The 24883-nt window shown below is 42.0% G+C and overlaps 2 protein-coding genes across 3 annotated transcripts; one reads left to right on the top strand and one right to left on the bottom strand.

Annotated features, from left to right (window-relative positions):
• The first annotated feature begins 348 nt into the window (after window positions 1–348).
• Window positions 349–6531, top strand: irf10 (interferon regulatory factor 10). The gene is given in 9 exon segments (XM_032521478.1): window positions 349–766; window positions 2097–2107; window positions 2109–2113; window positions 2465–2565; window positions 3498–3552; window positions 4546–4650; window positions 4736–5122; window positions 5327–5445; window positions 6118–6531. Coding segments are annotated over 9 exon segments (1053 nt in total). The 5' UTR covers window positions 349–601; the 3' UTR covers window positions 6223–6531.
• A 112-nt stretch (window positions 6532–6643) lies between these two features.
• On the bottom strand, window positions 6644–24236 carry zmp:0000000926 (ataxin-1-like). 2 transcript variants are annotated; one of them, XM_032520283.1, is made up of 3 exons: window positions 23756–24236; window positions 8690–10434; window positions 6644–8417 (listed from the first exon to the last, which is right to left on the bottom strand). In XM_032520283.1, the coding sequence occupies exons 2-3, from the start codon at window positions 10274–10276 to the stop codon at window positions 7956–7958; spliced, it is 2049 nt and encodes a 682-aa protein (XP_032376174.1). In that variant the 5' UTR covers window positions 10277–10434; window positions 23756–24236; the 3' UTR covers window positions 6644–7955. The 2 variants fall into 2 exon arrangements, with proteins under 2 accessions (XP_032376174.1, XP_032376175.1); XM_032520284.1 differs by lacking the exon at window positions 23756–24236 and adding an exon at window positions 13286–13583.
• Between the last annotated feature and the right edge of the window lie 647 nt (window positions 24237–24883).

Genomic DNA, 24883 nt, shown 5'->3' with positions numbered 1-24883 from the left:
GTTTCCTTTTTTACTTCACATCTACTTCTACTTTTATTGATTTAGTCTTTTTTTTTTAAATTAAAAGAAATATTTAGTTGGCTGAGTTTTGCAATCATGTGAATAGCCTGAAGAGTGAAGTATTTGCGTTAGAGTCAATAGGCCAACAAAAGTAACATTTCAGCATATAGTATTCATATGTGAATTATTTTTCACATAGTCTTTCACTGATCCAAGGACCTATCCTCACTTAGCCCCCCCCACCCCCCCCCCATACACCTTACTTGGAAATGATTCAACTTTTGCTGAAACTGGAGGAAACCGAAAGTATCAAATGAGCTCAATACTTTCGCTTTCACTTCCAATAGCACATTCATTTTTAGCTACGGCTTCAGCGTTGACGTTAAAGGTCTGTTTTTCTACAACTTTTTTTTTTTTTTAGTGAACTGCACTATTATAATTTTAGGGTACGGCATTGCGACTTTTAGAAGCTTGAGCAGCATCATAATGAAATATTACATTTTATTTTGTCCGTTTGCAAGGTGGGGAGCGAGGTTCCTTTGAGCATGCTTCTCTGACATTTGAAAGTTGTGTTCCTTCATTACACCAGTCTGTGTTGCAGATGGAAGCTAAGATGCACATGAAAGAGTGGCTGATAGCTCAGATAGACAGTGGGGAATATGAAGGACTTCTCTGGGAAGATGATAACAAAACTATGTTCAGGATTCCTTGGAAACACGCAGCCAAGAAGGACTACAAACAGACGGAGGACGCAGCTCTCTTTAAGGTGGACACGCTTTCATAGTCTTGAAACATAATGTGGAAGTCTAATCAAGAAATATAGCCTAATGATTGCATGTTTTGAATTTATTATCAGATAGGAATTGGATCCAGTCGACTGTTGTAAAGGCAGTTAGATAATATTTCTCTTTTTTCCAGTCCATAAATTAAAACAAAAATCAAACCTATGCACATTGTAACATGTTGAGCTACTACTTAATTTTAAAAGGTTAAAAATAAGCATATTTATAAGTAAATATAGGCCTATGTTCTAGCCTGCTACACGGAAGCAACAATAATTGGCTCACTATTTTACATTTTACAAGAAATGCTTCGTATGCTACTTCTTTGCAGCTCTGTATGAAAATCAGTTTCCCATTTATTTGAAGAATTGAAATTGGTAGGCCATCCCTTCAAAATGGATTACACTGCATCCGAAAAAATAAAGATTTTGTGTTTATTATTATTGCTACTATTTTTTTACTCTTTTCCTCAAAAGTCTGAAAATATAGGCCTTGTGGAATTGTGGGTTCATTGGAGAAGTGTGGAAATGATGCGTTCATGGGCTGCAGTAGGCCTTGATTAGAGGGGAAAAAAACACTTTCGTAGTAAGAAGTTCTAGTTGTAAAAGTGTTTTTCTTTTCTCTTATTTCTTATTATTTAGAAGTTCTTCCTTGCAATGCTTTGTTGCAAGACTGTGTTGCATAAGTGTTAGAAAATGGTTGAAAACACAGAAACGTCAAAAGTAATTTGTCCTTTATTCTACTGGAAAAAGTTAGTCACTTTTCTGTTTACAGCATTGACATAGGATGTGACACAGATGTATAGAAGCAATAGGGGACTTGATTCAAATGCCAATGGGCTTCAATAGAGAAGCGAATGGATGAAGCTAAATGTGTTCAAAACTTCAAGTTTATTCAAAAGGTTTTCTTCACAAAGATTTTATTTTACGTCAAAGTCTAGAATTATTTCACATTATCATTAAATAAAATAAAAAGGTTGTTTGTTTAAGAATTAAAATTTCAATTGTTTAATCATCTAAACAGAAAAACTTTAACAGAGTTTTATGACACAAAAAAATTGCTAACTTTTCCCCCTATTGTTTACTAATTTTCACTACGAAAAACCCCGCTGTAGTATCTTTTATTAAATAAATAAAATTTTTTAAAAACATTTTTTTGCTGCTTTCAGTTTTTTGGATGGTTGTTAAAAAATAAAATAGAAAAGCATTTATTTTAAGGTACCCCCTGTAAAAAAAGGAAAATAAAATGTGTTTACCATAGTTTTGCGGGGTTTGCAATTATTTTGTATGCATGAATTTCAAATTTCCCCGTTAGGCCTGGGCTGTTACAAGGCAAGTAAAGGGGGGAGGGATAAAGCCACCCCACCATGTGGGGGCCCCCTCTTCGCGTGCATCAACAAGGACAACTTTCCCGGGGGTCCCCCCCCACCAGCGGGCATCATGACCCCACAAGGTCAACCCTTTTCCACGGGAAAGGGCCCCAGGCCCAGGTAAGGTAACCCAAAATCCCTTTACTTTTAATTTGCTCACAGATTATCTAAGGGAAAAAAAGGGCAATATACCAAAAAAAACAAAGGGAAATTTTATTAAAAGTAATGTCTGTCTTCTTCCCTCGCTTTTTTTTCTTAAAAAAAAATTTTTGTATTAAATGGCCTATTTGGGGTTTATTTGCTCGCATTTTTTGTTCCCACTCGTGGCTCTCCTCAGACTCTTTCCAGACAAAGGATGACGTGATCGTCCAGCCTGAGACGTCTCCAAGGAGCCCCAGTTTTCTGGGAAAAAAGGTAAGTTAAATAAATAGAGAGAATAAGCTATATAAGCTGCTGAGCAATGGAGGTTTCACTGACTTTGTGCTAAGAACACAGGATGAGGGCAATCCGTTTTTTTTTTTTAAACAGTGCTCGTCATTCATGGTTTTTCTTTGTTTTTAATCCTGTTTTATATCAGTGTGCATTAAAAGTTTTGGAAACACAAATGGAAATCAGGGATGAAAATCAGACTTTTATGGCTTACGTTTTGATTATCAAAAAAAAATGAGACATTCCCAGTGAAAAAGTTAGAGGAAGACCATTTATTCTCAGTATATACTGATCAAAATAGTTTGTTGTTTGTCTTTTTGGTTGTTCAAACTACCACTGTAAGTCACCAAAGATTCAGAAATTGTTTAACCCTATGTGTAGGGGGTTGATTTAAAAAAAAAAAAATGTATTGATATTTTGACAGGACAACAGATGTTCCAGAACTTTACGACATTCCATTCACAATTATGTTCCCAATTTTCTTTTTATTACGCACTACAGAAGCATCCTTTAGACCACAACAGAGGGATCAATAATATAAATCTGGCTACTACCCAAATACTTCCCCTCCTTGATTAAATTAACTCCGGCTGCACCAGCCATTGAATACAATTTCAAAATGAGCAACAGCTGTAGACAACACAACACAAAACAAACCTAACTTTACACAACAGTGTGTTCTTGCAGCAGTAAATGATCACTGTAATCTAATCACACACACACACACACACACACACACACACACACCACACACACACACACACACACACACACACACACACACACACCTCAAAAGTCAATCACAATCTTAAACACATCAGGCAAAACATCTACAGCCAGATGTGGCTGTCTCCAAGCCATTCAACACCCTGTTAAAACAAACTGTGTTCACCTAATTTTTGTTTCTGTTTTTGTAGCTTCATTGTCAAAAGGAATCATTTGACGAAAGTAAAGAAGTAAAACCGGTGATTGGTAAGGGTTACACACAAACTGTTCTATAGAATGTTTATGGATGATGCAAGGCAAAGAATCCATCAACTCAAATTAAATGGGCAATTCTTTCCCAGTTAAAATATCAATATTGGGATAGTGTTGCTTTAGCCTGGTATTTGGATCCCATCTGAGCAATCCAAACAGAGCCTGACCGCATTTGTCCACTTACCTCCTACGGGTTAGTGGTTAACCATATGGGTTGCTAGATGGGCCAAGGTCGGCTACAGGTGTGCTCCTCTAACTTATCCTCTATTGCCACAATGAAGCACAGAATTCTGGTTATGAGTGAAATCTCTCACCAACTATTTCATGGAAAGCCATGTAATTTGGTGCACTCAATGAGTCCCTAGCATGGCCGTAGTCTTAGTCTTGTTGTTGTTGGGGGTTCTTTGTGAACCTTTTAGCTTAGTTGTATTTATTTGTTGGTTTGGATACGGACGGATTAGTTCATAGGCTGGTTTAGTGCTCACCTGCCATTAACCTCCCATGGGGGTTTAATCCCTGGCTGCTGTGCGTCTGGCTTCAAAATATTTGTGGGTTAGAATTTGACATGGGGACATACAGTAATTTATGTCTTGCCATCCCAATTAAATATCCATTAAGGATCGCTACTTGTAGTTGGCCTTGGCCCAGTCATGAGTTTAAGTAAGTGTGGGCAGGGGCGTAGCACAAAATTCCGGGCCCTGTAGAAAGGCATTTCCTATGGGCCCCTTCCCCCATCCACAACTATTCATTCTAGCCTCTTTTTGGACCCTCCTCACATGAGGGCCCTGGGTACATACATGGAGCCTATGTGGATCCAATGAACAAACATATATAGACCCCATCTGGTCTTTAGAAATAGGACTCATGTTGGTAAGAATTTTACCTTTGACTTTATATTTAAAAACAAAAGAAATTGAAATATGACAATACAGTACACATATAGTATTGAGAAAGTACTGATTGAATAATGTGTCTTTTCTGCTCTAGATGATCTGATGAGGGAACACATGTATTGTGAGCTCACAGAAAAAAACCCTCTAATTCAGAACCCTGCTCCTATAACCTTCCTCAGTCCCACACTTACTATATCAGGTAAGCTTATGGGATTGTGCATATAAAAAACAACATGTCACTTGCCTTTGCACTGTTTGAGCTGGAACACATTTTGTGCGTTCAGACTTCCGTATGCAGGTGGTGTTGCTGTACCAGGGCCAGAGGGTCATGAAAGTGGCCACCAGCAGCCCAGATGGGTGCTTCATCCTGCAGGGCCGCGTCCCGTTGGGAAATGAACGGATCTACGGGCCTTGCACTGCCCAGCAGCTCTCCTTCCCCTCCCCAAGCTCTGTATCCCTTCCGTCGTGCTTGGCTGAAGCGATGAACCGCCTTCTTTGTCATTTGGAGAGAGGTGTGCTACTATGGGTAGCCCCAGATGGGGTGTTCATCAAGCGGTTCTGCCAGGGCAGGGTGTACTGGAGCGGTCCCATGGCCCAACACACTGACCGGCCCAACAAACTGGAACGAGAAAAGACCTTCAAGCTGCTCGACATTGCCACATTTCTCAATGGTAAGGCAATTCATGCAGTAGCAGACACAAAAAACCTTTTCATACCAGTTAGTCATATAAATCTAGCTGGAACATAATGTGATTTATTCAAAGAGAGACTGATTTTTTGGGATACTTCATTACTCTCAGTATTGCTCTATGCAAAGAGGCAATATGTCTGTATGATCAAATCCAAATATTCCAATATAAAATGTGTGTGTACAGAGCTTCAGAGCTGTTTACAGGGGAAGGGACATTCACCTTCGTATGAGATTGAGCTCTGCTTCGGAGAGGAGTATCCAGACCCCAACGTACCTAAAACCAGGAAGCTGATCATGGCGCAGGTGGGTGGAAAAGGAGAACATAATTTATCACCTTTTTTTTTTTTTTACGTCATCTCATTTGGCTTATAGAAGATGTCATATTTAAGAACAATTATTTACACGTTTATCTCAGAAGGATTCTCCAAACAGAATGCTCATCCCATCAAAAAATGTTGAGAATCCTCCTGAGATAAAAATGTGTAAATTACATTTCTTTTTAATATGAGGCTCTTCATAGGGATCAGTTTCCTTTGTGAAATTACAATTACAGTTTTGTGGACTTAGCACCTAAACACAACATGTGTGTGGTTTTTTTTGGAGATTCATATTAACCAAAAATTCTCCCTTCATTCTCTCTCATACCGGCATTTCAGTATGCATCTTTTGTTTTAACATTTCTACAGTATAAAGCAAGGGACAGTTTGTCAGTTTGATTTGCTGTCAAGGGTTTGATCCACCTTGTGCATTTTCCTCAAATGCTAAACAACTATGGGCTTGGACTTATACAGTTCTGTGTGATTTTTTTATGACATGTTAAAAGGTATGTCGACTCTTGGATGTTCAAACAATCCAGGCAGAACCTTAAAATTCCTGTTTGAATGCTTCCTGTCAGTAGGAGCGTAGCCGTAGTCTTTTCATGCACCAGTAGAGGTCCTCATAATCATACTGACTGTGTACTACACTGTTGGCCAGGTGGTGCCCTTGTTTGCAGTGGAACTGATGCAGAGGTTCAACGTGGAAGAGATTCAGGAGAAGCGGCCAATTCTCACCTCCAAAACAGAAGAAGAGAAGATGTAGGAGGACAGGGAATGCTACCCTGCACCAGGGTAGCTATGAACAATATACAAGTGGATTACTGCTTTATTGCTTCCCTGTCATCATCATGAAAGACATCCAGAGCAGAGCAAACAATACAGAGGCTATTCAGTGTGAACATGTATGTATGATGAAGAAACAATGGAGTGGAGGTGTTTCATTGTATGGAAATATATTGATTTTTTTTTAAATTCTGTCCAACATGTAGCTTCACTGGTGGGAGTAATCAGCTTGTTAAAGCAAACATCTTGATTAACGCAATCAAAAATGTTTGCTAACATACTATTAATGTAAAACATGTGCCAGTACTTTTTTTGTTAACATCATACTCAATCTGTATTAACTGATAATGTATGTGGATTGCACTTTACAACACACACGGAGAATAAATTCACACCTTTAATTAAATCTATAAAGCTTTTTTTCCTTTATTTCTAGCGAACATCATATAACAGATTCACAATTTTTAAAAATATACATTTTTGTAGCTATGACATTTAAAAAGAAAAAAATCAACAGGTAAGGATTCTGTTTGAAAATAAAATTTAAAAAAAACAATAAAACAAACACAAAAAACTAAAGTGAGAGAGTGTGCTGAATCAGAGGAGATACCCGTATCTGAGTTTAAAATACTTTCATCATTTTCCCTGCCTTCAAACAAATACAGTACGTAAAAAATGAGATGGGAACAGAAGCGTACAGAGGGGTGGAGGGTATTCACAAAGCATCATGTTCCAACGTGTTGTTAGCACCATATCTCTTATGCCATACTGCACTTTTGAATCTTTCCATCAGTCAGTTTTTAATGGAAAAACACTATGAGTGTCGAGGCGATGTGGCACAGACCTGTCTGTGTGGGTGGGATTGTCTGTTACGCAGTTTTCATTAGTGTTCTCCCTTTCTCAGAGATAATGTTAAGAACATATTGGAGGGTAATGCCTTGACGAACAATCAATTGTTTGAAAGGACTCCCAGTGATGAGAATAAAAAAGGCGAAGAGTTGCTCATACATTCACCTTGCCTGCCCAGGCCGACATGTAGACATCGGCTCAGAAGCAAGACAATTAAAAAAAACTAAAATGCACTGCGAAATTGACAGAGAGATTGCATTAAATCTGTTTAGCATATTTACTGAATATAACATCTGTAATGTAATATTTATAGTCAACTTTTGTTCATATATATCTGCACTTCTTCAATAGCGTTTACTTTCATAATACTGATTGAAAATCGAAAACCCTGCAGAAAACACTGTTAGTAAGTAGGTGCTTGGGACAACCATTACAAAAACAGAGTGAACACAGACAAGTGCTTGATTGTCTCACTAAATGTCTTCAGTGTGTCTGTAAGGAGTCATCCAGAGATCCTTCAGCTGCTGCTCCTTTTAGGATTGTGCTGAGTAAGGTTGAGGGAAAGGAAAGGATAGGATAGGAAAGGAAAGGAAAGGATAGGAATAAAGGGTGCATCAAGGGCCAGACTAGGTTGGACTAGGTTAATATCTTGGGCAACAATGTGAACACTTGTAAATTGCGTTTTCTATTGTTTTTATTCCTTCCCTGCAACCCTACCTTAAGGTCTCTCCAGTGTTTGTCTTGGTGGGTGCAATAGAGACAAGGAGGGTGTGTATGTGCTTGTATGTGTGTGTGTGTGTGTGTGTGTGTGTGTGTGCGTGTATGTGTGTAATTATGCATGTATGTATATGCATTTCCAAGTTTCTACTGCCACTTCATTAGCTTGGAGCCATGAGGTAAATCCAGGAGGCTTTCAACAGTTCCGCTTGAGGGAAGGGTATCTGGGGCAGACCAACGTCGTTTGCGTAGACGCGGCTGCTCCTGAGCGGGAGGCTCAGCCAGAGCACGTAAAGGGGCCGGTGGAGTAGGAGGTGGATGGTGAGGAAGAGGTGGGGGAGGAGGGGGAGGTGGCATCTCCTCCCTGTGCGAGCTACTGGGTTCTCCTGCAGCCCTGGAGGAGAGTTGCGTGCGATGGGCCCTGGAGCCAGTACGCGTGTGTGTCCGGTGGGTTTGGGTGGGAGTGGGGGTGAGAGCCAAGCAGACATCCCCCTCCATGAGCTGGCGGCAGGGCAGGCCATACAGCTGTGTGGTTCTCTCAGGGCAGCAAGAAGACCAGCCTCGCTCCTGCACAAAGAACGGATACTCCACCAAGACCTTCAGTAATTCCTACACAAAACAACAACATTGTTACTGAATATACTCAACCAAGAGGTCTCTTCTGTCACTTATTATCACCACAATCTGACTTTGGTGTGCCTGAAAAACACGTGTTAGTAATCAAACTGATGTTTTTACCTGAAAACACAGAAAGCCTAAACTGTGGCTGGTTTGCATTAACACTCATCTTGTCATGCAGTTATTCATTCAATTATATTGGATTACTGTATCCAGCAATATCGGCGCGTAAACCAGAGCATATATCTAATGAGAAAGCTGACCTGGGTGTTGCGGTCTGTGAGGTGGACCTGCAGGTGGCTGAAGCCCTGTGCACTGCTGGGGGAAATCAGCAGCACTGTGCAAGTGCTAAGGTGGAACTCTGGGGAGGTATCTGCGCTCCTCAGGAAATCCTCGGTCCGCAGCTCCTCCACCCTCTTCAACCGCCCACTGGCCAACTCAATCAGAGAACCCTTGGTGAAGTGAGGTAGGAGCGCAGGGGGAGATGAGTAAAGGGCTGGGGCTGAGGTGTGAAGATGCAAAGGAGATAACTCTCTCCCTCTGTGTCTTTCTCTGTCCCGTCGTCTCTCACGCTCACTGTCTCTTTCTTGGTCTTTGTCACGTTGTAGGTGCTTCTCTTTGTCTTTACCTTGCTCCCTGTCCCTTTGTAGAAGAGTGTCTCTGTCTCTCTCTTGGTCTCTGTCCCGGTCTCTTTGTGACCTGTCATGGCTGTTAGGCAGACCCAGGGGTGAGCTCCTTTGGTTGTGCTGCCTGGGTCCGGGCTCCCTGTGCAGGTTGTACAGCGCTGTTCCTGAGGGACTGTAGAGTGGGTATGCTTGGACCTGAGGGCTGGGGTGGCACACTGATCCCAAGGAGTAGTAGATCTGGGCTTCAGCTGGTGTGACCCCTTGGGGGTCCAAAAGTCCCCCTCTACCAGCCCTGGGGACTGGTCCGAGGGGGTGGGGACTGGTGGAGAGTAGGCTTGTCTTAACCATTCCATGTGGATGTCTGTCCTGCAGTGAGGAATGTGGCTCAGGGCCCTCCTGAGCTTGAGAGTCTGACAAAAATGGCCCTCCAGGAAGGACACGGGATGTTAGATCCTCCTGCTGTCTCCGTCCACCGTTGGTATGGGAGCTGTGTGGACTGATGTCCAGCCGGGTTCTGCTGCTGTCATTCCCATATTCTCCTGTGAGCAGAGGCCTGGAGGTTGAGGCAGTCCTGCTGCCTGGCCCGTCCAGGCCGTTGAGTCTCTTACCCAAATATCTGTGTCTGGCTTCAACGAAGCTTGGCTGTTGAGGGTAGAGAGAGTGGTGACTAAACAAATAGGATGGGGAGAAGAGAGAGGAGCTGTTGTCCCGCCGGCCACTGTTAATGTAGGACCATATCTCTCTAGAATCGGCTGGGAAGGGAGTCTTGAAGGAGGAAGCGGAGGAGGAGGATGGGGAAGGTGGCAAGGAGAGGGGCCCATCCCCTCTAAGCCACCTGGACTGGTGGGACAGAGGCGAGGGGAGAGAATCATCTCTCCAAGCGGGAGACCCTGAGCCCATCCTCTCGCTGACCTGCCCTGGGAAAAGGGGGAGAGAGACAGAGGGAGAGTAGCTCAGGTGCCATGGTAGGGGCAGTGGTAGGCCTGGTGTTGGAGCAGGAAGGGGTGGAGGAGTATGTAGGAGATGGGGATTTGGGTTAATCAGAGCACGGTCCCTGTCACTAGCCTCTCTGCCTCCCTCCCCTCCCCCTGCACTGGACCGACTCCGGAGTGGCACCGGGGGTTTAAACTCGTCCAGGGGGTTGTGGTGCTCTGATGAACCTTGCCGAGACTCCCTTTTCTTGGGAGGGAGGCACTCTTTGCCGCGGTCGGGGCTGGGATTCATGGGTGGGCTCCAGCGGCACTGGGGGCCCCCTTTGTGTGGGTGTAGGCTAGGTCACATGGGCCTCACGGGAGAAAGAGGGGCGCAGACAGAGGGGAAGGCTGCTACACAGCATCCCGGTCAGATCACTGTTGATTGTTTTGTACTGGAGCGCCACTCACCTGGAGAGAGTAGAGACAGGGTAGGCAAAAAGGAGGGAAAGGAAAGAGATAGAAGAAAGAGAGATTTAGTATGAACATGACTGTTCAGTTGTAGTTAAGACTTAGCTGTTGGTCTGGTCAGATATACATACAAACAACCATTCCGCTTCATCAGACAGATGGCGAGGAATCAGCCAGTACATATCGCTCATATACACTATTTTCAAAGGGTTAGAAACTCTTGGCTTTCTGATAGCTGTCGCTAATTAGTCATTACCTATGCGCACTGCGGTGGGACTGAAACTACCCAACTAACTTGTTTCATTCAAACACATTACTCCCACATGTGGACTAAAAATACATTTTGTAGCCAATGAAGTTCAGAGGCAGTGCAGTATGTGTGCATCGCTCACAGCAGGAGAGTTTTCATCTCTGACTCTGAGGGGATGATTGGAATATGTAGATATGTTTTTGTACAACTTTCATGAACCACCCCCACGACACCCCCGGGTGTTCTCTGTATTCTGTATGAGCTTACTACTAGAACCCCCCCACCCCTTCTCTTTCAGACACACACACACAGACAGCAACAGACACACAAACACTCCCTCAGGCGCCTGTACTAACTCCCCCAGTGATAGGCAAAGCTGGTCGCCACCCACCCAAAAGCTGACAGAAACACTGTTGATATTACCACCAGTTGTTGTGGATACAGGATATGTGTCTTTTCATATCACAGCAGGGGTGTGGGGAAATGTGAGTGAATGTCTGTGTGTGTGTTTGTGTGTGTGTGTGTGTGTGTGTGTGTGTGTTTTTTCTTTCTGGAAGAAATGTGTGAATGTGTTTATTTGTTTAGGTCTTTGTGTGCGTGTGTGTTTGTGTTTGAGTCCTCAAATGTGTCAGAGATTTTGCAGTCTTGTTTCATTCAGTGAGAAGTGCGGGGGAGCTCTACAAATTCTCCTCCAAACGTTTTAAATGAGCTCTTTTGAAGGGATGGTTACCGCTCTGCCAGCCCAGCTGTTCCCTCCTCCTCACCACCACTGCCACCACCACCATAGCTGCTCCCACCGCCGCCACAACACCACTGCGCCATGCTGCCACTCAGCCCCGCACTCACCCGCAAGTCTGTCTCAACAGCCTACCAACTCCCTGCCGTCTCCCCATCCACCACACTGTCACCATGGCAACTGTGTCCACACTTACACACACGCACCACACAACACACACACTCACACATCCACTCGGTTAGAGAGGTTAGATGGGGATACTCCATGGAGAGGCGGGTAAACTGTTGCTCATCAAGTGACTTGGTCCAAAAACAGAATAAGTGTTAGAGAAGAGCAAGCTGTTTGTGCATCTGAGTGAAAAAAAATACTGAAGATTGTGTGGTGAGAGGAGAGGGTTTTAACGTCCCAGACACTGACAGGACGGGTGTGATGGACTAGAATGTGGGAAATGATTATGATGGACTATTAGGTCAACAGACATGTGGCTGTTCTGATGTATAATCTTGTCCAAGTGCAATTTATGCGACATATTTTTGAAAGACAATATGACTTTCTGTGGGCTATAAACGCACATTGACCTCTTGGGTTCATAAAAATGACTATTCTTTGGATGAAATGGCTTCGGACTGCAGCAACGTTTGGAAATTATTCTTTTTCTAACCCACATTTTCATGTATATTTTTTATATCACTGGTTTTCCTAGAATAATCAGTTTTTCATCAATTTATTAAATGTGACAAGCAGTTTATATCAGAAGAGTAACACAGCATTAACACTTGCATAGTTACGCAATGTATTGATTAAAAATACATACATGACAAATACATTTTTTCAATTTTTACAAATAAACTTTACAAACTTTTGCCAAGTAAAAAAGAAAAGAAAAGAAGCAACAACATTAACTCAAATTCCACAGGAAAAAGCTATCTCAAAACACAATTATTTACACACAATATTCAAAAGGTCTGAATTTGTCTAACTTATCACTTTTTTTTTTTTTTACCTTTCGCTGCACAATAACGTGTCCAGAATCCAGATTTCTCCTAATAAAAAAATGGTTTCAGTACTTGTCCTCAAATGACTCTGACACCCGTGTCGTTTCGACAGCCCTTATGAAATAAGGTTTCAAAGTAGACCTAATATAAACTTACCAAAAAAGTACAAGAAAACAAAACGTGATTGTGCATGTGGAGGTGTTTGCAGAGAAATGTATTCTAACAGAATACTCCTACACTGTGCAGACATTGCACACAGAACTGGAGTTTAGCTGGAGCTACTGTGCTGGTTGCATTTAAATATATAAAAACCGACAGATCACAGACATAATTATATAACCCATTCCTTCCAATGTAATACTACTTCAAGACTTTTTGCTTGCTATGCAAGCACATTACATGCTTGCAAGTTATTTTCCTTTTTTTTTGCTTAAAATTGATTAAAAAAATAGAAAACCGTTTTAAACAGTTAGTTGTTATAGACTTCGACTTCGACTATGTTTTTATATCAAAATGTAAAATGCTTACATTCTTCAACTTGCTCTCAATTAATTGTTGAATTTGACATATGTATTTGCACCGCTCCACCTTATCCCGCCTTTTCTCTACATGCATTTCTCAGGGAACTGTCTGACGCTCCTCTACACTCATGACTACAAACCTATAAAAAAACAGAACTGCAAAAGATTAGTCTCTAGCTTTGTCCAGATTGCTAATATCAAATACAACACTAACATATAGTCCAGTAGTGCTAATTGCAAGAGACAAGTGCTAAACAACAGCTTTTTGAATCCAAAAGAGCAGTGAGAGAATGTGGGAGCAGGCAGACAGGTTGGATGGAGTTAATAGTTGCTGTGATGCGAGACTGACCTTAGTGCAGGCTGAGCCCTTGTCCCAGTCTTGGCAGTCATTCATTTTCCAGTCCTCCCAGAGGGTCAACCCACTCCTGAGCTCCTCACTGTGCTAAACTGCTCCTCCACAGCACTGCCACTAGTTACGACACCTGCAGATATCAGCAGCTACACACTGCCTCTGATCTCTGTGCGGATGAAAAAACACCAGCGAGCCCACCAAACTGAGGGAAAGAACTGAGAGCCTGCTATCCGTCTCAGTATCTGTTGTGTATGTGACTGTGTGTGTGTCAAGAGTGTGTGTGTGTGTGTGTGTGTGTGTGTGTGTGTGTGTGTGTGTGTATGTGTGTGCGTGTGTGCGTGTGCCTATGTGTGCAAAGGGCTGAGGAAATGAGTAATATCTAGCAGTGAGAAACATGTCTGCTATGCAGAGCCACACAAGCAGACCAGTTGCTGCTGCCGCCCACTTGCTTTAATCACTGTGAGGGATACAAACATGCATACACACACATATCTGCACAAACAAACGTACACACACAAACAGTCAAGGATGCAGCACATACAGATTATATACTGGGCTGGATAAATCGACAGTATGCCGCCATGCTGTCTGTAGGTATGATTTCCACTTAAGTTTAACTGGTTAAATGTATCTTTTAACATAAAAAAAGTCATGAATGGATCAATTAATTAGTTAATCTATATTTCCGAAGAAACGTTGGCACGTAAAAAGAGGAAAGGATGAAGGGGAGGCAGAGAGACAGTTGATGAGAGACAGGGAGGGACGTGGTGAAAGGCTCATCCCACACACACTCTCAGACTTTAGGCTTTTACTTATGCTGCTGACTCAAAACTAAAGCTCACATTCATCAAACACACACACACACACACACACACACACACACACACACACACACACAGACACACATACACAAAGACAATATACTTGTTCTGTAGTTTCCGTCTGAATTTGTGTCCTTTGTTCTCAAAGCACTTTCTGACAAACCTGTTGTTAAAAGAACTTTTGTGAATAAATTTGGTTTGACTTCATATGCGTGAACACATATAAACACACACACACACACACACACACACACACACACACACCACACACACACACACACACACACACACACACACACACACACACACACACACACAACACAGGCTCATACGCTAGGAGCACTGCAGGAGAGCTCTGAATGATTTGCCTCAGTGATTCAGTCAGTGAAGTGTGTTGGTATGGCTGGTATGGCTTATTAGGACTGAATTGGTGAAAGCAGTGTAGCTCATTCACGGCAAGAAATCAGAAAACTGTCTGTATAGAAACCTTTTACAAAATAATAAACAAGCACAAGGTTGAATATGCAACATTATGCAAATAACCCCGTCGGCTTCTAGTCAAGGAAACAAGGCCAAACCTCAGTTCAAACAAGCTTATGTTAATTACCAGCGCAGAAATGCAATAAAGGAACACAAAATGTAAATTGGAGCATGCGGAGAAATAGGATTTAATGAAGCAATCAAATCATTATTGGTGGGGAGTTGTAAAAAAGCAATCTTTATGTTCTCTATTTCACTGAGCAATTCAGGCAACCCAAAATACAGATTTTTATCCATAAATATTTTGGAAATAAAGGTTAACCTTGTGCTCAACTTCAATGGAGTGGAAAAGGTAATCAGATGTGGATGTGTGTGCAGACACGTTGGCTAGCGGGCCACATTGAAACATTCTTACAACGAGGTGACAAATGCAAAAAAAAGTCTCCTCTGACATTTAGGAAATTACTTTTACTTTTCAAAGTGAATGCTGTTTGAAACCTATGTGCACTGAGGTTGTGTGGGCAGAAGCGCTGTCTGCTCTGGCATTTCTGTATTTGCTTGGATTCACTTAAAGTATCACAATTAATAAAGTAAAGATACATTACATATGTTCCTCTTTTAAATGTTGGAGAATTTTGGAGCAAAGATTAAACAACATTGTGAGATATAGGGCCATCTTGCAATGTCAAATGGAAATGTAATATTCTGTCTTGTTAAAGGAAGGTGACAACAATATCTTATTTCAACTTTAAATAAAACAAAATCATAAAGATCCCATGAAAAAAAAAATCTGATCATAATTGTATTAATTCATTTTCAATAAAAAATTATCAATAGGTCAAGAAATCGCAGAATTCTTATATATAAAAATTTGATTACAAATAGAAAACTGTAAATATTAGTGTCATTGGTATTTCTAAATATTAAAAAAAAAACGTAATAATTTATTTGAATATCCAGCTGGCAGCATTACAAGTAAAGTTACACAAATAAACCCATTGCTCACACAGTAAGGTGTTACAGTAAGGTGTAACATTAATTTCTTGTAATTTCCCCACTGGGGATCAATAAACAGTATAAATTATTATTATAATTATAAATGATCTACTACTACATTTGTAACCAATATGAATACAACTCAAAATATAAAAAAGGTTAATAAATAGGAAGAACAGCTAATGAAGCGAACCAAACAATGAATGCTATTGATACCTCTGCCCTGTGAACAGCATTTAGTACTAATACAACATTTTTTACGTAAATCATATGACTAGTAAGTGTTTGATATAAATTTAGACGTTCAGTCATAGTGAAAGACGAGGAAACGGAGCAACGACGGGGATCATCAAAGGGTGTTTACTACAATATCGCGATATAGAAATGACTGTTGTGCTCTACTTATGCATGCATACTTTGATATTTAGCATATTGAACACGCACACACACAGAGCGGGCAAACATCAACATGAAAAAACTCACAGTGGAGTCACACTGCGCTGTCAATCATTTATGGCAACACAGACATTTGGCGCACTCCTTCTCCATCTCAAGCTTGCTGTTCCTGTCTGTCTCTCTCTGGCTTTACACTATTTAATCTGTCCATCACGCAAGCACACACACACACACACACCCACACACACACCCACCCACACACACACACACACACACACACACACACACACACACACACACACACACACACGCACACACAGGGTCAGGCCTAGACAAGAAAGGTCAGATGAGTCACACTACACCCAACAAATCGTAGTGGTGGAAGATTCCCTCCCTCTCCTCAGCAGGTTCTTTTGAACATGGAACATGTTTTACAGTCTTAGCTTCTGGTCCTTTTGGCATTTTATTTTTTCTTCCTCATGCGTAGCCTCGTGTGGGGTGTCTGATCACGTTTCAGGCTGAGTGGGGGATCTATGATGGACGTCTGAGGCAGCAGAAATTTGTTGCTGAATGTAACAGATCTGAACAGAGGGGAAATTAGAGGAGAGTGGAGGGGAAAGGGGGGGGGGGGTGCAGAGGACACAGCAGATAGATAGATAGATAGATAGATAGATAGATAGATAGATAGATAGATAGATAGATAGATAGATAGATAGATAGACAATTGAGAATCGGATGTATCAATATTTTTTAATTTTTTTAAAATTCTATATTTTAATTATCCCCCTGAATGTTTTCTGTTGTGTTCTGTTCTGATGACTGCATCATCTCCGTTTCCAGAAAGACAGACCGAAAGCAGAAAATGCAGAAAATACATGTTATGTACCACGTTACAAATTAAATAAATGTCAGACTGAATGACTGACATGTGATGTGCATTCATTTTAGACAACATTTAGTTTTTAGAAATATTTCATGATATATTGTTTCGAGAAGTGTATTATTCAACTTGTTTTAACTTGTGTTATTGTTTTTGTTAAATACAAATCGAATTGGCACCCATGCATCGTGGAAGACTCAAATCGGGACAATAGATAGATAGATAGATAGATAGATAGATAGATAGATAGATAGTAGATAGATAGATAGATAGTGTCACGTTCCTTCCCTGTGTCAAGTTACTGTTTTGAGTTAGATTCACATTTTTGGATTTCCCTTTGTCTCCCTTTTGCTTGTAATGTACCTAAGCTGTGCATTGTGGGTCCATCCTTCTGTGTGTGTGATAGATAGATAGATAGATAGATAGATAGATAGATAGATAGATAGATAGATAGATAGGTAGATAGATAGATAGATAGATAGATAGATAGATAGATAGATAGATAGATAGATAGATAGATAGATATATAGATGGATAGATGGATGGCGAGAGGTGGTGAGGGGAGGAGGCGAGTACTACTAGCCGTGTGTGGTGGCTTACTCCACAAGGAGCCGGGTTAAGCTGACAAAAGAACAGGGTGATAGCTTTATTGGGCAAAGGGCCAGGTCAGCCTTCAGGGTCCTGAACTTATTCATCAGCAGGATGAGCCAGCAGCCAACAAGATAGAATTTTTTGTGAAAATGTGCTCACTCATGAAAGACTTCCGCACTTCCCTAAACACAAATTGATGAAAATATCTGTGTTTTGATGAAGAATAAGACCATCAGTGTGTGCCATCAGTGCAGTAAAAACAAACAGAACATACCGCCTTCTGAAAAGCAGAGTTGTAAACAAAGTATGCCAAACACTGTAAGGAAAGAGCTGATTGGATGAGAAACAGCATGAGTGAGGCAGACCAGAGAGTGACGCCGATAATGTATTGCTGGGTTAATCCCTGTGAATCCCAACTGGTACAGCCTTAGGAAGGCTTAGTATAGTTCTGGGAGGAAATCCCCCTGTGTAGTGGTACAGGCCATTAGCCCCTAGGGTATAAATAGGGCAGCCACGGCTCCTTAAGCTGGCTTTTACGCAATATCAGTTAAAAATATGACTTGACTAATTGCATGCAGGTTAGCCAGTCAGCAGAAGCAAAAATTCCTCCACCATGTTCTCCTCTTCCTCTGACCATGGCAGACTCCTGCAGTGTTCGTCTGTCTCTCTGCTTCTGTGAATACATTCACACACTTACACTGAACATGCCGGTGTGCATGCATGGGTCAGCAGGGAACAAGTGGAACAGTTAACAGGTATTCTGCAAACTTTGTGGCTGGCATTTTCTAACGCGGGTGTCATATTGTTGTCATTTATTGACATTTAAGTGTCTACAGATGAGAGTTTCATTTGTGCACTTTTCCACTGTCTCAACCTGATGGTATGCCTGCACTAACTACATTTGCAACCACAAAGAGATGACTTTGGTTTCAATTTGTTGGCATCACATGCATCACAAACTATAACAAAAACATGAAACAAACATTACTATCGGTTACGTGACAGTGATTCTTATGCAACTGGAGTGATGTCACACAGTGCTGATGCACAGTCATGCTTTTGCATTTCAATTCTTGCAGCTCACTTGTTTTTTTCTAAATTACTTTTCCAAGTTTTCCATTAGTTTTTTTTTTTTACATGCTCAGCTTCACTGGCTCACATGTAGCAGTCTCTCTCTCACTAGTTGGCCACATGATTCGTCTACCTTGGAGCCCTTGATGCGAGTAGTACTCTCATGCTATGAGATCAGTAGCTCACAAGGAGGGGGGTTAAGGAAAGAGGAGAGGGGAAAGAGAGAGATAAATGAAGAGACTCGGAGAGTGAAAGAAATCTTTAGAAACAGCTTGACAGAGAAATGACAAGAGTGTGTGTGAAAGAGGAGGGGGGTTACTTTTTATTCCAAAGATGTGTTGTTTTTGGCGCTGTCCCCTGGCGACTGACAGTCAAACTGGGTTTTTTGTTGGTTTGCTGTTTAGCAGCAAAATGTCAGCAAGCTGTAAGCAAACATCATGATGACTACTCCACTGAGAGAGCATGCCCAGGTCTCCTGTTAGAAGTACAAGTGCCATTCATTTTTAGAACGCCTGTCTAGACCGGCTTCAGAGATACTGTCTGGAATACCTTTATCACTGCCGGTATTCAAGGCAACATTGATATACACTGCCATAATTGCTCTTGCTCTACAACCCCTCCCACACCAAATCTGTTGCCCAGCCACACACGGTCACAGCCATTTACTCAACACATGGCTCATGCTGTTTGTTATAGAGGGTGCTGAAAATTATATTGAAAAAAGGATTGAGTGGGTTTAATGCTTGTTTTCAAAACGAAAATAGGGAGAGTCCCACTTGAGAGAGAACCTTTATCACGCAGCTATTTGACGATCTCTGCTAATAATTACAAAAAAAAGAAGCCAAATTAAATTAGAAAACGATGTTTTGTCGAGTAATTTTAATGCTGCGAAGGATAAAAAAAGAAATGAATAGGGAAGCCAGGAAAGGGAAGGTAATACACAACTTGAGGACAGGCTTTCAGGACACTATTGATGCTATAGGCTACAGGATGTCTCAGATGTTACGCTTTCGGTACAGTGATACCAAAACCGATACTTTGCAATATATTATGCTTGTGCACGTCTGTGAGCAGATTTCCAGCAGGCAGAGAGGCAGGCCTGGCTGAAGAACTGTGGGTGTTAAATGGTGGGAGGCAGGGTTGAAAGGTTGTTGACCCCTATTGTAGATGAAGTGTGGAGGAGGAGGAGAACACACTGCTTGATCATACACAAGGGTTAGCGAGTCAGGGCCAAAGAAAACGATTGACAAAGAGCGAAGAAAAGACTCTGGAAACTGACAGATTGCATACACATGTTTGCAATTGAACAAAAACGCACATTCCCACACCAAAATGTGGGTCTGAATGTAAATGCATCCTATGATATACCACTTCCCTCTTGTGGGACACCCACCCCGACAGGTGTGTCTGTCACCTTAAAGTAGTCTGGCACTGTGTCAACTGTATTCAAACACCTGCCTCTGTTTTGGATTATTCATCACACTCCTGGCTCCTCTGCTGAGCTCCCAAGCCAATTCTCATACCCTGCAACTGTGAGAGTGTAGATCTGAGAACAGTGGGCATGGAGGTCCCCTTGACTGATTCAAAAGTTCCCTAAACACAGAACTACTTCATGATTAGCTTGTACCTTAGGAGAGATTTGTGCAATATTACAGAGTTACTATACTGCTTTCTAAATGACTGGAAGTACCCATATTGCTTGATTAGTCAGTTCCCTTTATAATGATTTAAAAATTGCGTGAGCTGCACTTTTCATATACATTGATTAAAGGGTCAATGTGCAGGAATTTCTTGCATCTACTGTTGTGAGATCAAATATCGCAATCAACTCTCTCACGCTACGCAAGTACGTATTACAGCAACGGTAGCCTTCGTCTTTTGTTCTTTTTCAATATCCTTTTTCTTTTTCTGGGCAAAGAAGAAGACTCCTGTTCCTAAAAGTGAGATTTTGAATATGTGTGGAATCCTCCATGTTTCCTTCTTCAAACTTACCAGGGCCGGCAAGCAACGATATCCATTAGCAGGATTAGCAGCACCTGTGAGTTTACCATGTGACAGCGAAAATGCAAAAGGCGGAGCAGTATGTCCTGTATGTCCCTTACCAGCTAACGTATTTCAAGATGGTGATGAATATGGAGACCCCAAACATTCATGAAAAAGGAAAAGTTTTTGAACGGGCAACACCTATTTCAATAACGAACAACTAAACATGTTACACACTGGACCTTTAGATGAAGTACAGTGCGAGCTTTCGTTATAGCACAGTTTTTAGAAATGTAGCTGAACAATAAGAACGGGGGGTTGATTCCCTTTCCATTCTGTGAGAGGATGACATGCCAGACATGCATGTTTTCCCTGGTATCTGAGCCTGAGGAACAGGGTGGTAAAGAAAATGAAAACACGACTAAGGTTATGTGGGGTTATGTAGCCTCAAATACCTGCTAAACTGCTGCACCCACAAACAGTTTCAATGGGTGAAAGGGGAGTTTTGGCAGAGCAGACACACATACAACTCTAAAAATCACACACACATGCACAAATTCATAAAATCATGAAAATGTGTAGTGTCTGCCTGAATGTACACTTCCCTCTACGTTTTCCCTCTTTGTCTCTTTCACTTTCAGTCCCCCCAACCCACCCACTCTCTGTCTTTCTCTTTCACTCAACTGGCTGGCTGTTTGAGAGCACACACTCAACGTGGGTGAGAGTGCTAGAGTAGAGTATATGACTGTCAACACAAGGTGCAGGGTGTGTGTGTGTGTGTGTGTGTGTGTGTGTGTGTGTGTGTGTCTGCCTGTCTGTGTGGTGCTGTAGGTGGAAAGGCACAGCAGGGCGTGAAGGAGCGCTGTGATAATGACAGGCATGCATTATATAACATGCAGATTGCATAAGGAGAAGATTATTTTAGGTCCAGATATTGAGGATGTATAAGTACTTTTTTACGTGGGTGTACAGCACAATGCACATATCTAAGTGCGAGGATGTGTGTTTGTGTAAAAATGTTCTAAAATGTGCCCATTTCTGTGTTTTCTTTCGAGGAGTGTGTGGGTGTACACTAAGTGTATTATGTGATTGTAAGAAGGGGGCATGAATGTTTTCAGATTTCTTTCATAGCTATCTGCATATCAAAACAAGTATGTGGGAATGTTGGCACATTTTATGTGAAGTGTGTATAAGGGTGTCTTTATTGCAAACTCCCACTCATTATCACTTTTAGACTTCAGAGAGATCAACTTGAAAGGGGCTGAATCTCCTTGTCGGGCGCGGACCTCGTAACTTACAGTTTTGATGATTTTCGTGTTTGAGCTTGCGTTGAAAAAACACGTGCCCCTCTATGGGCTAAATAAGTTTTACCAATCTCAATCAGCCAATCAAGCACAGGGTTATGGTCCTATAGGATGTGTTGTGTGGAGTAATAGAAGTAAGGCAGAGCAAATAGTCTCCGTGTGCCACTGCCTCCTCTGTGCGCGTCGCTCCATGCATGAGTGTGCCCCTGTAAAAATAGACCTCTTAAAGGGCCAGCAGCCAATCAATCTTCTTCCACAAGAGGCCTGTTCTGCTCTTCAGGATGACAGTACTCTAAGAAACACGGGATGGAAGAACACGCGATATTTTTCATTCAGCCCACAGTTGTATATCTGTTTTCCACGAGACATTGAAAAAATCCTACAATCAGTCTCTGTTTATCATCTTTACATCCTTTGTGAGGACACTTCTCTGATACATAGCCAGCCATAAAACACATCTACAGGTTCATATTAGTAAGTCACTATAAAACACATATTAAACACAGGAGATGTGGATTTTGAAGCCACCTTACTACAGCTAGAGCCCCACCTTGGCAGAAACTCTCACTGATCCACCACAGAGTCCTTGCTTGATAATGATGAATCCAACACCAGAAACGACAAGCGAAAATTGCTCCTTTGCATATGAGGCACACTTTTTTAATTGTGCACTCAAAACGAGCATTTCTTGAAGCAATCTCTCAGTGACATAAGACTTCCTGTACACTCCAGCAGATTGTCCTTGTAATTGAAATAAGTGAATTAAGTCAGCAGTGACAAATGTTGTACGTCTTGCTTGAAAGACATCTATAGCTGAGAACTGTTTGAACCTGTGAATGTTCCTATGTGCAGCATATGCGGTATCACTTCAGCAGGACGAGTGTTGTAGCAGAAATAGACATACAGAAATAATAATTTTGCACCCTGGCGTAGTTTTTCTCCATCAAGATTTGACGAGAAAGGAGGAGGGCTTTATGTGGATCGGTAACAGAACCATGAACATATCTTTGTGTTCCCAACTGAGGGTTGCAGATACAGAAACATTTAGTCCGTTAGACCAATTGGTGTTGTAAAGTTGTATATTAAAAATGAAAAGGTCACATTGGAAGTTATTTCAGTGCATGTCTTCTTCTGTTAGATCACAGATGCCTGATGCACCCACACCTGCAAATCAGATCTTTCCCAGACATCTGTACCTCCTATTTTCTATCTCCTTCCTCTCCCTCATTCCATCTCTTTCCAATTTTTCCCAGGCTCAACTAACCCCACCCTCACCAATTTCATATTTGTCCCTCCCAGTTTAAGTGGGCTCCTCCAGGGCCCCTGGCTATCTCTGGACCAGGGCTATTTAAGCCCACTGCTCTAATTCTGAAAGTCCTGGTCTGCAGTCATGGTGAGTGATGAACCTCCACCTTTCTCTCTACCGCTCTCTCTCTCTCTCTCCCTCTCCCCCCTCTCTCTCTCTCTCTCTCTCTCTCTCTCTCTCTCTCTCTCTCTCCCTCTCTCTCTCTATCTGTATTTGTGTTTCATATACATCTAGTCTCTGGATCTGTCTAATTCTTGTTCACACTTTCTCTGTTAAGCCCTTTCACTCACACAAACCCCACACACAGGTGCTGATCTACATGATACGTTCATTCACACACACACACACACACACACACACACACACACACACACACACACACACACACACACACACACACACACCACACAACACACACACACACACACACACACACTCCCCTATAATTATCCAGCTCAATCTCAGGATGACATGTACCTACAGAAACTCGTGACCTGTTACCTCAGAGCGGCATTCAAACACATATAACACGGCGTGTGTATCCCTTCATTCAAAGTTCCTTTCACACCTGTGCTCCAGCTCTCCAACACACACACACATACACACACACTCAGAAGAGGAAGCGGTGTGGTTACATACCTCGCCGGGTGCCTTTGCGTAGCAGAGAGTTTACTCATTGGATCGGGCAGCAGCAGGCATGTAGGAATATCCAGTTTTGAGACTGCGAGTCTCTACCTCCTTTCTACTGCTCAGCCTCCCCTCCCTTCATCCTATTCCTGCCTCTCCTCCTTCTCGCTCTCTAAACGCCTCTTTGCTCTCTCTCCCTCTATCTCCCCGTGAGTGTGCGCTCTTTCTCTCTCCCCAGCTTGCTTGATCTCTCCCTCCTCCTCTCTCTCCTTCGCTCTAACTGACACACACCTTTTATCTCACCCTTACAACTTCAATCTACACACATCCCTTTGAGTAAGTCTCTCTGACACACAGTGACACTTGATAACTTTTTCTTTCCCCTACCTAATATGCTCTCTCTCTCTTTCTCCCTCTCCCTCTCCCTCTCTGGGAGTGTATAATTAGACAGAGCTCAGTGGTAATACAGTCAGGCTCATTGTGGGAGCCTTAGCATTGCTGCTCATGTCTGGCTGATAGCCCAGCAGCTTCACTCATTAACCTCCCTCGAGTTGCAGAAAGGACCAGCCCACGACTCGTGCTATTTGCTGCAACACCTCAGCCTCTTAGCCCTCCAGCCAATCGCAGCCCACAGGGATGATGGGAAATGTGTGCTTGCCAGGCACACAGTACAGTAGGTGAGAGTGACATAATCACTAAGTATTGACATGTTACAGCAGGTGAAGTGTAATACCTGCTAGTCACATCTGACACATTGAGTATTTTCAGCATAATCATAAGGAGTCTATTCTTTTTTTAGCTCAATCATTTGGTCATGATATGCGTGCAGTGGCATCATGTGCTTTTTTTTTCAAACTGAAACCACAAAAGACCACTCACACATCTTATTGTGAAACCCCTGTGATGTACGGGAATGTCCTGTGTGCATGTAGCAATCAGTCACATGCTCTTTTTACTGTACTGCACGCCCCAGTTCCCAACACACATGACCTGACGTAAACCCCGAGAGGGATGCTTAAATAATTGTCATTGCGTTTTAAACAACTATGGCTTTCTATTAGATTCATTATTAAATTGTTTATTACAGTTAAATCATATCCAACCTTGCATGCACTAACCTGCACTCTCATCTCAATTTTC

Source organism: Etheostoma spectabile, chromosome 7 (assembly GCF_008692095.1).
Source record: "Etheostoma spectabile isolate EspeVRDwgs_2016 chromosome 7, UIUC_Espe_1.0, whole genome shotgun sequence".
In the NCBI taxonomy this organism is placed as follows: domain Eukaryota; kingdom Metazoa; phylum Chordata; class Actinopteri; order Perciformes; family Percidae; genus Etheostoma; species Etheostoma spectabile.
This window is presented reverse-complemented; position numbering and strand designations above follow the sequence as displayed.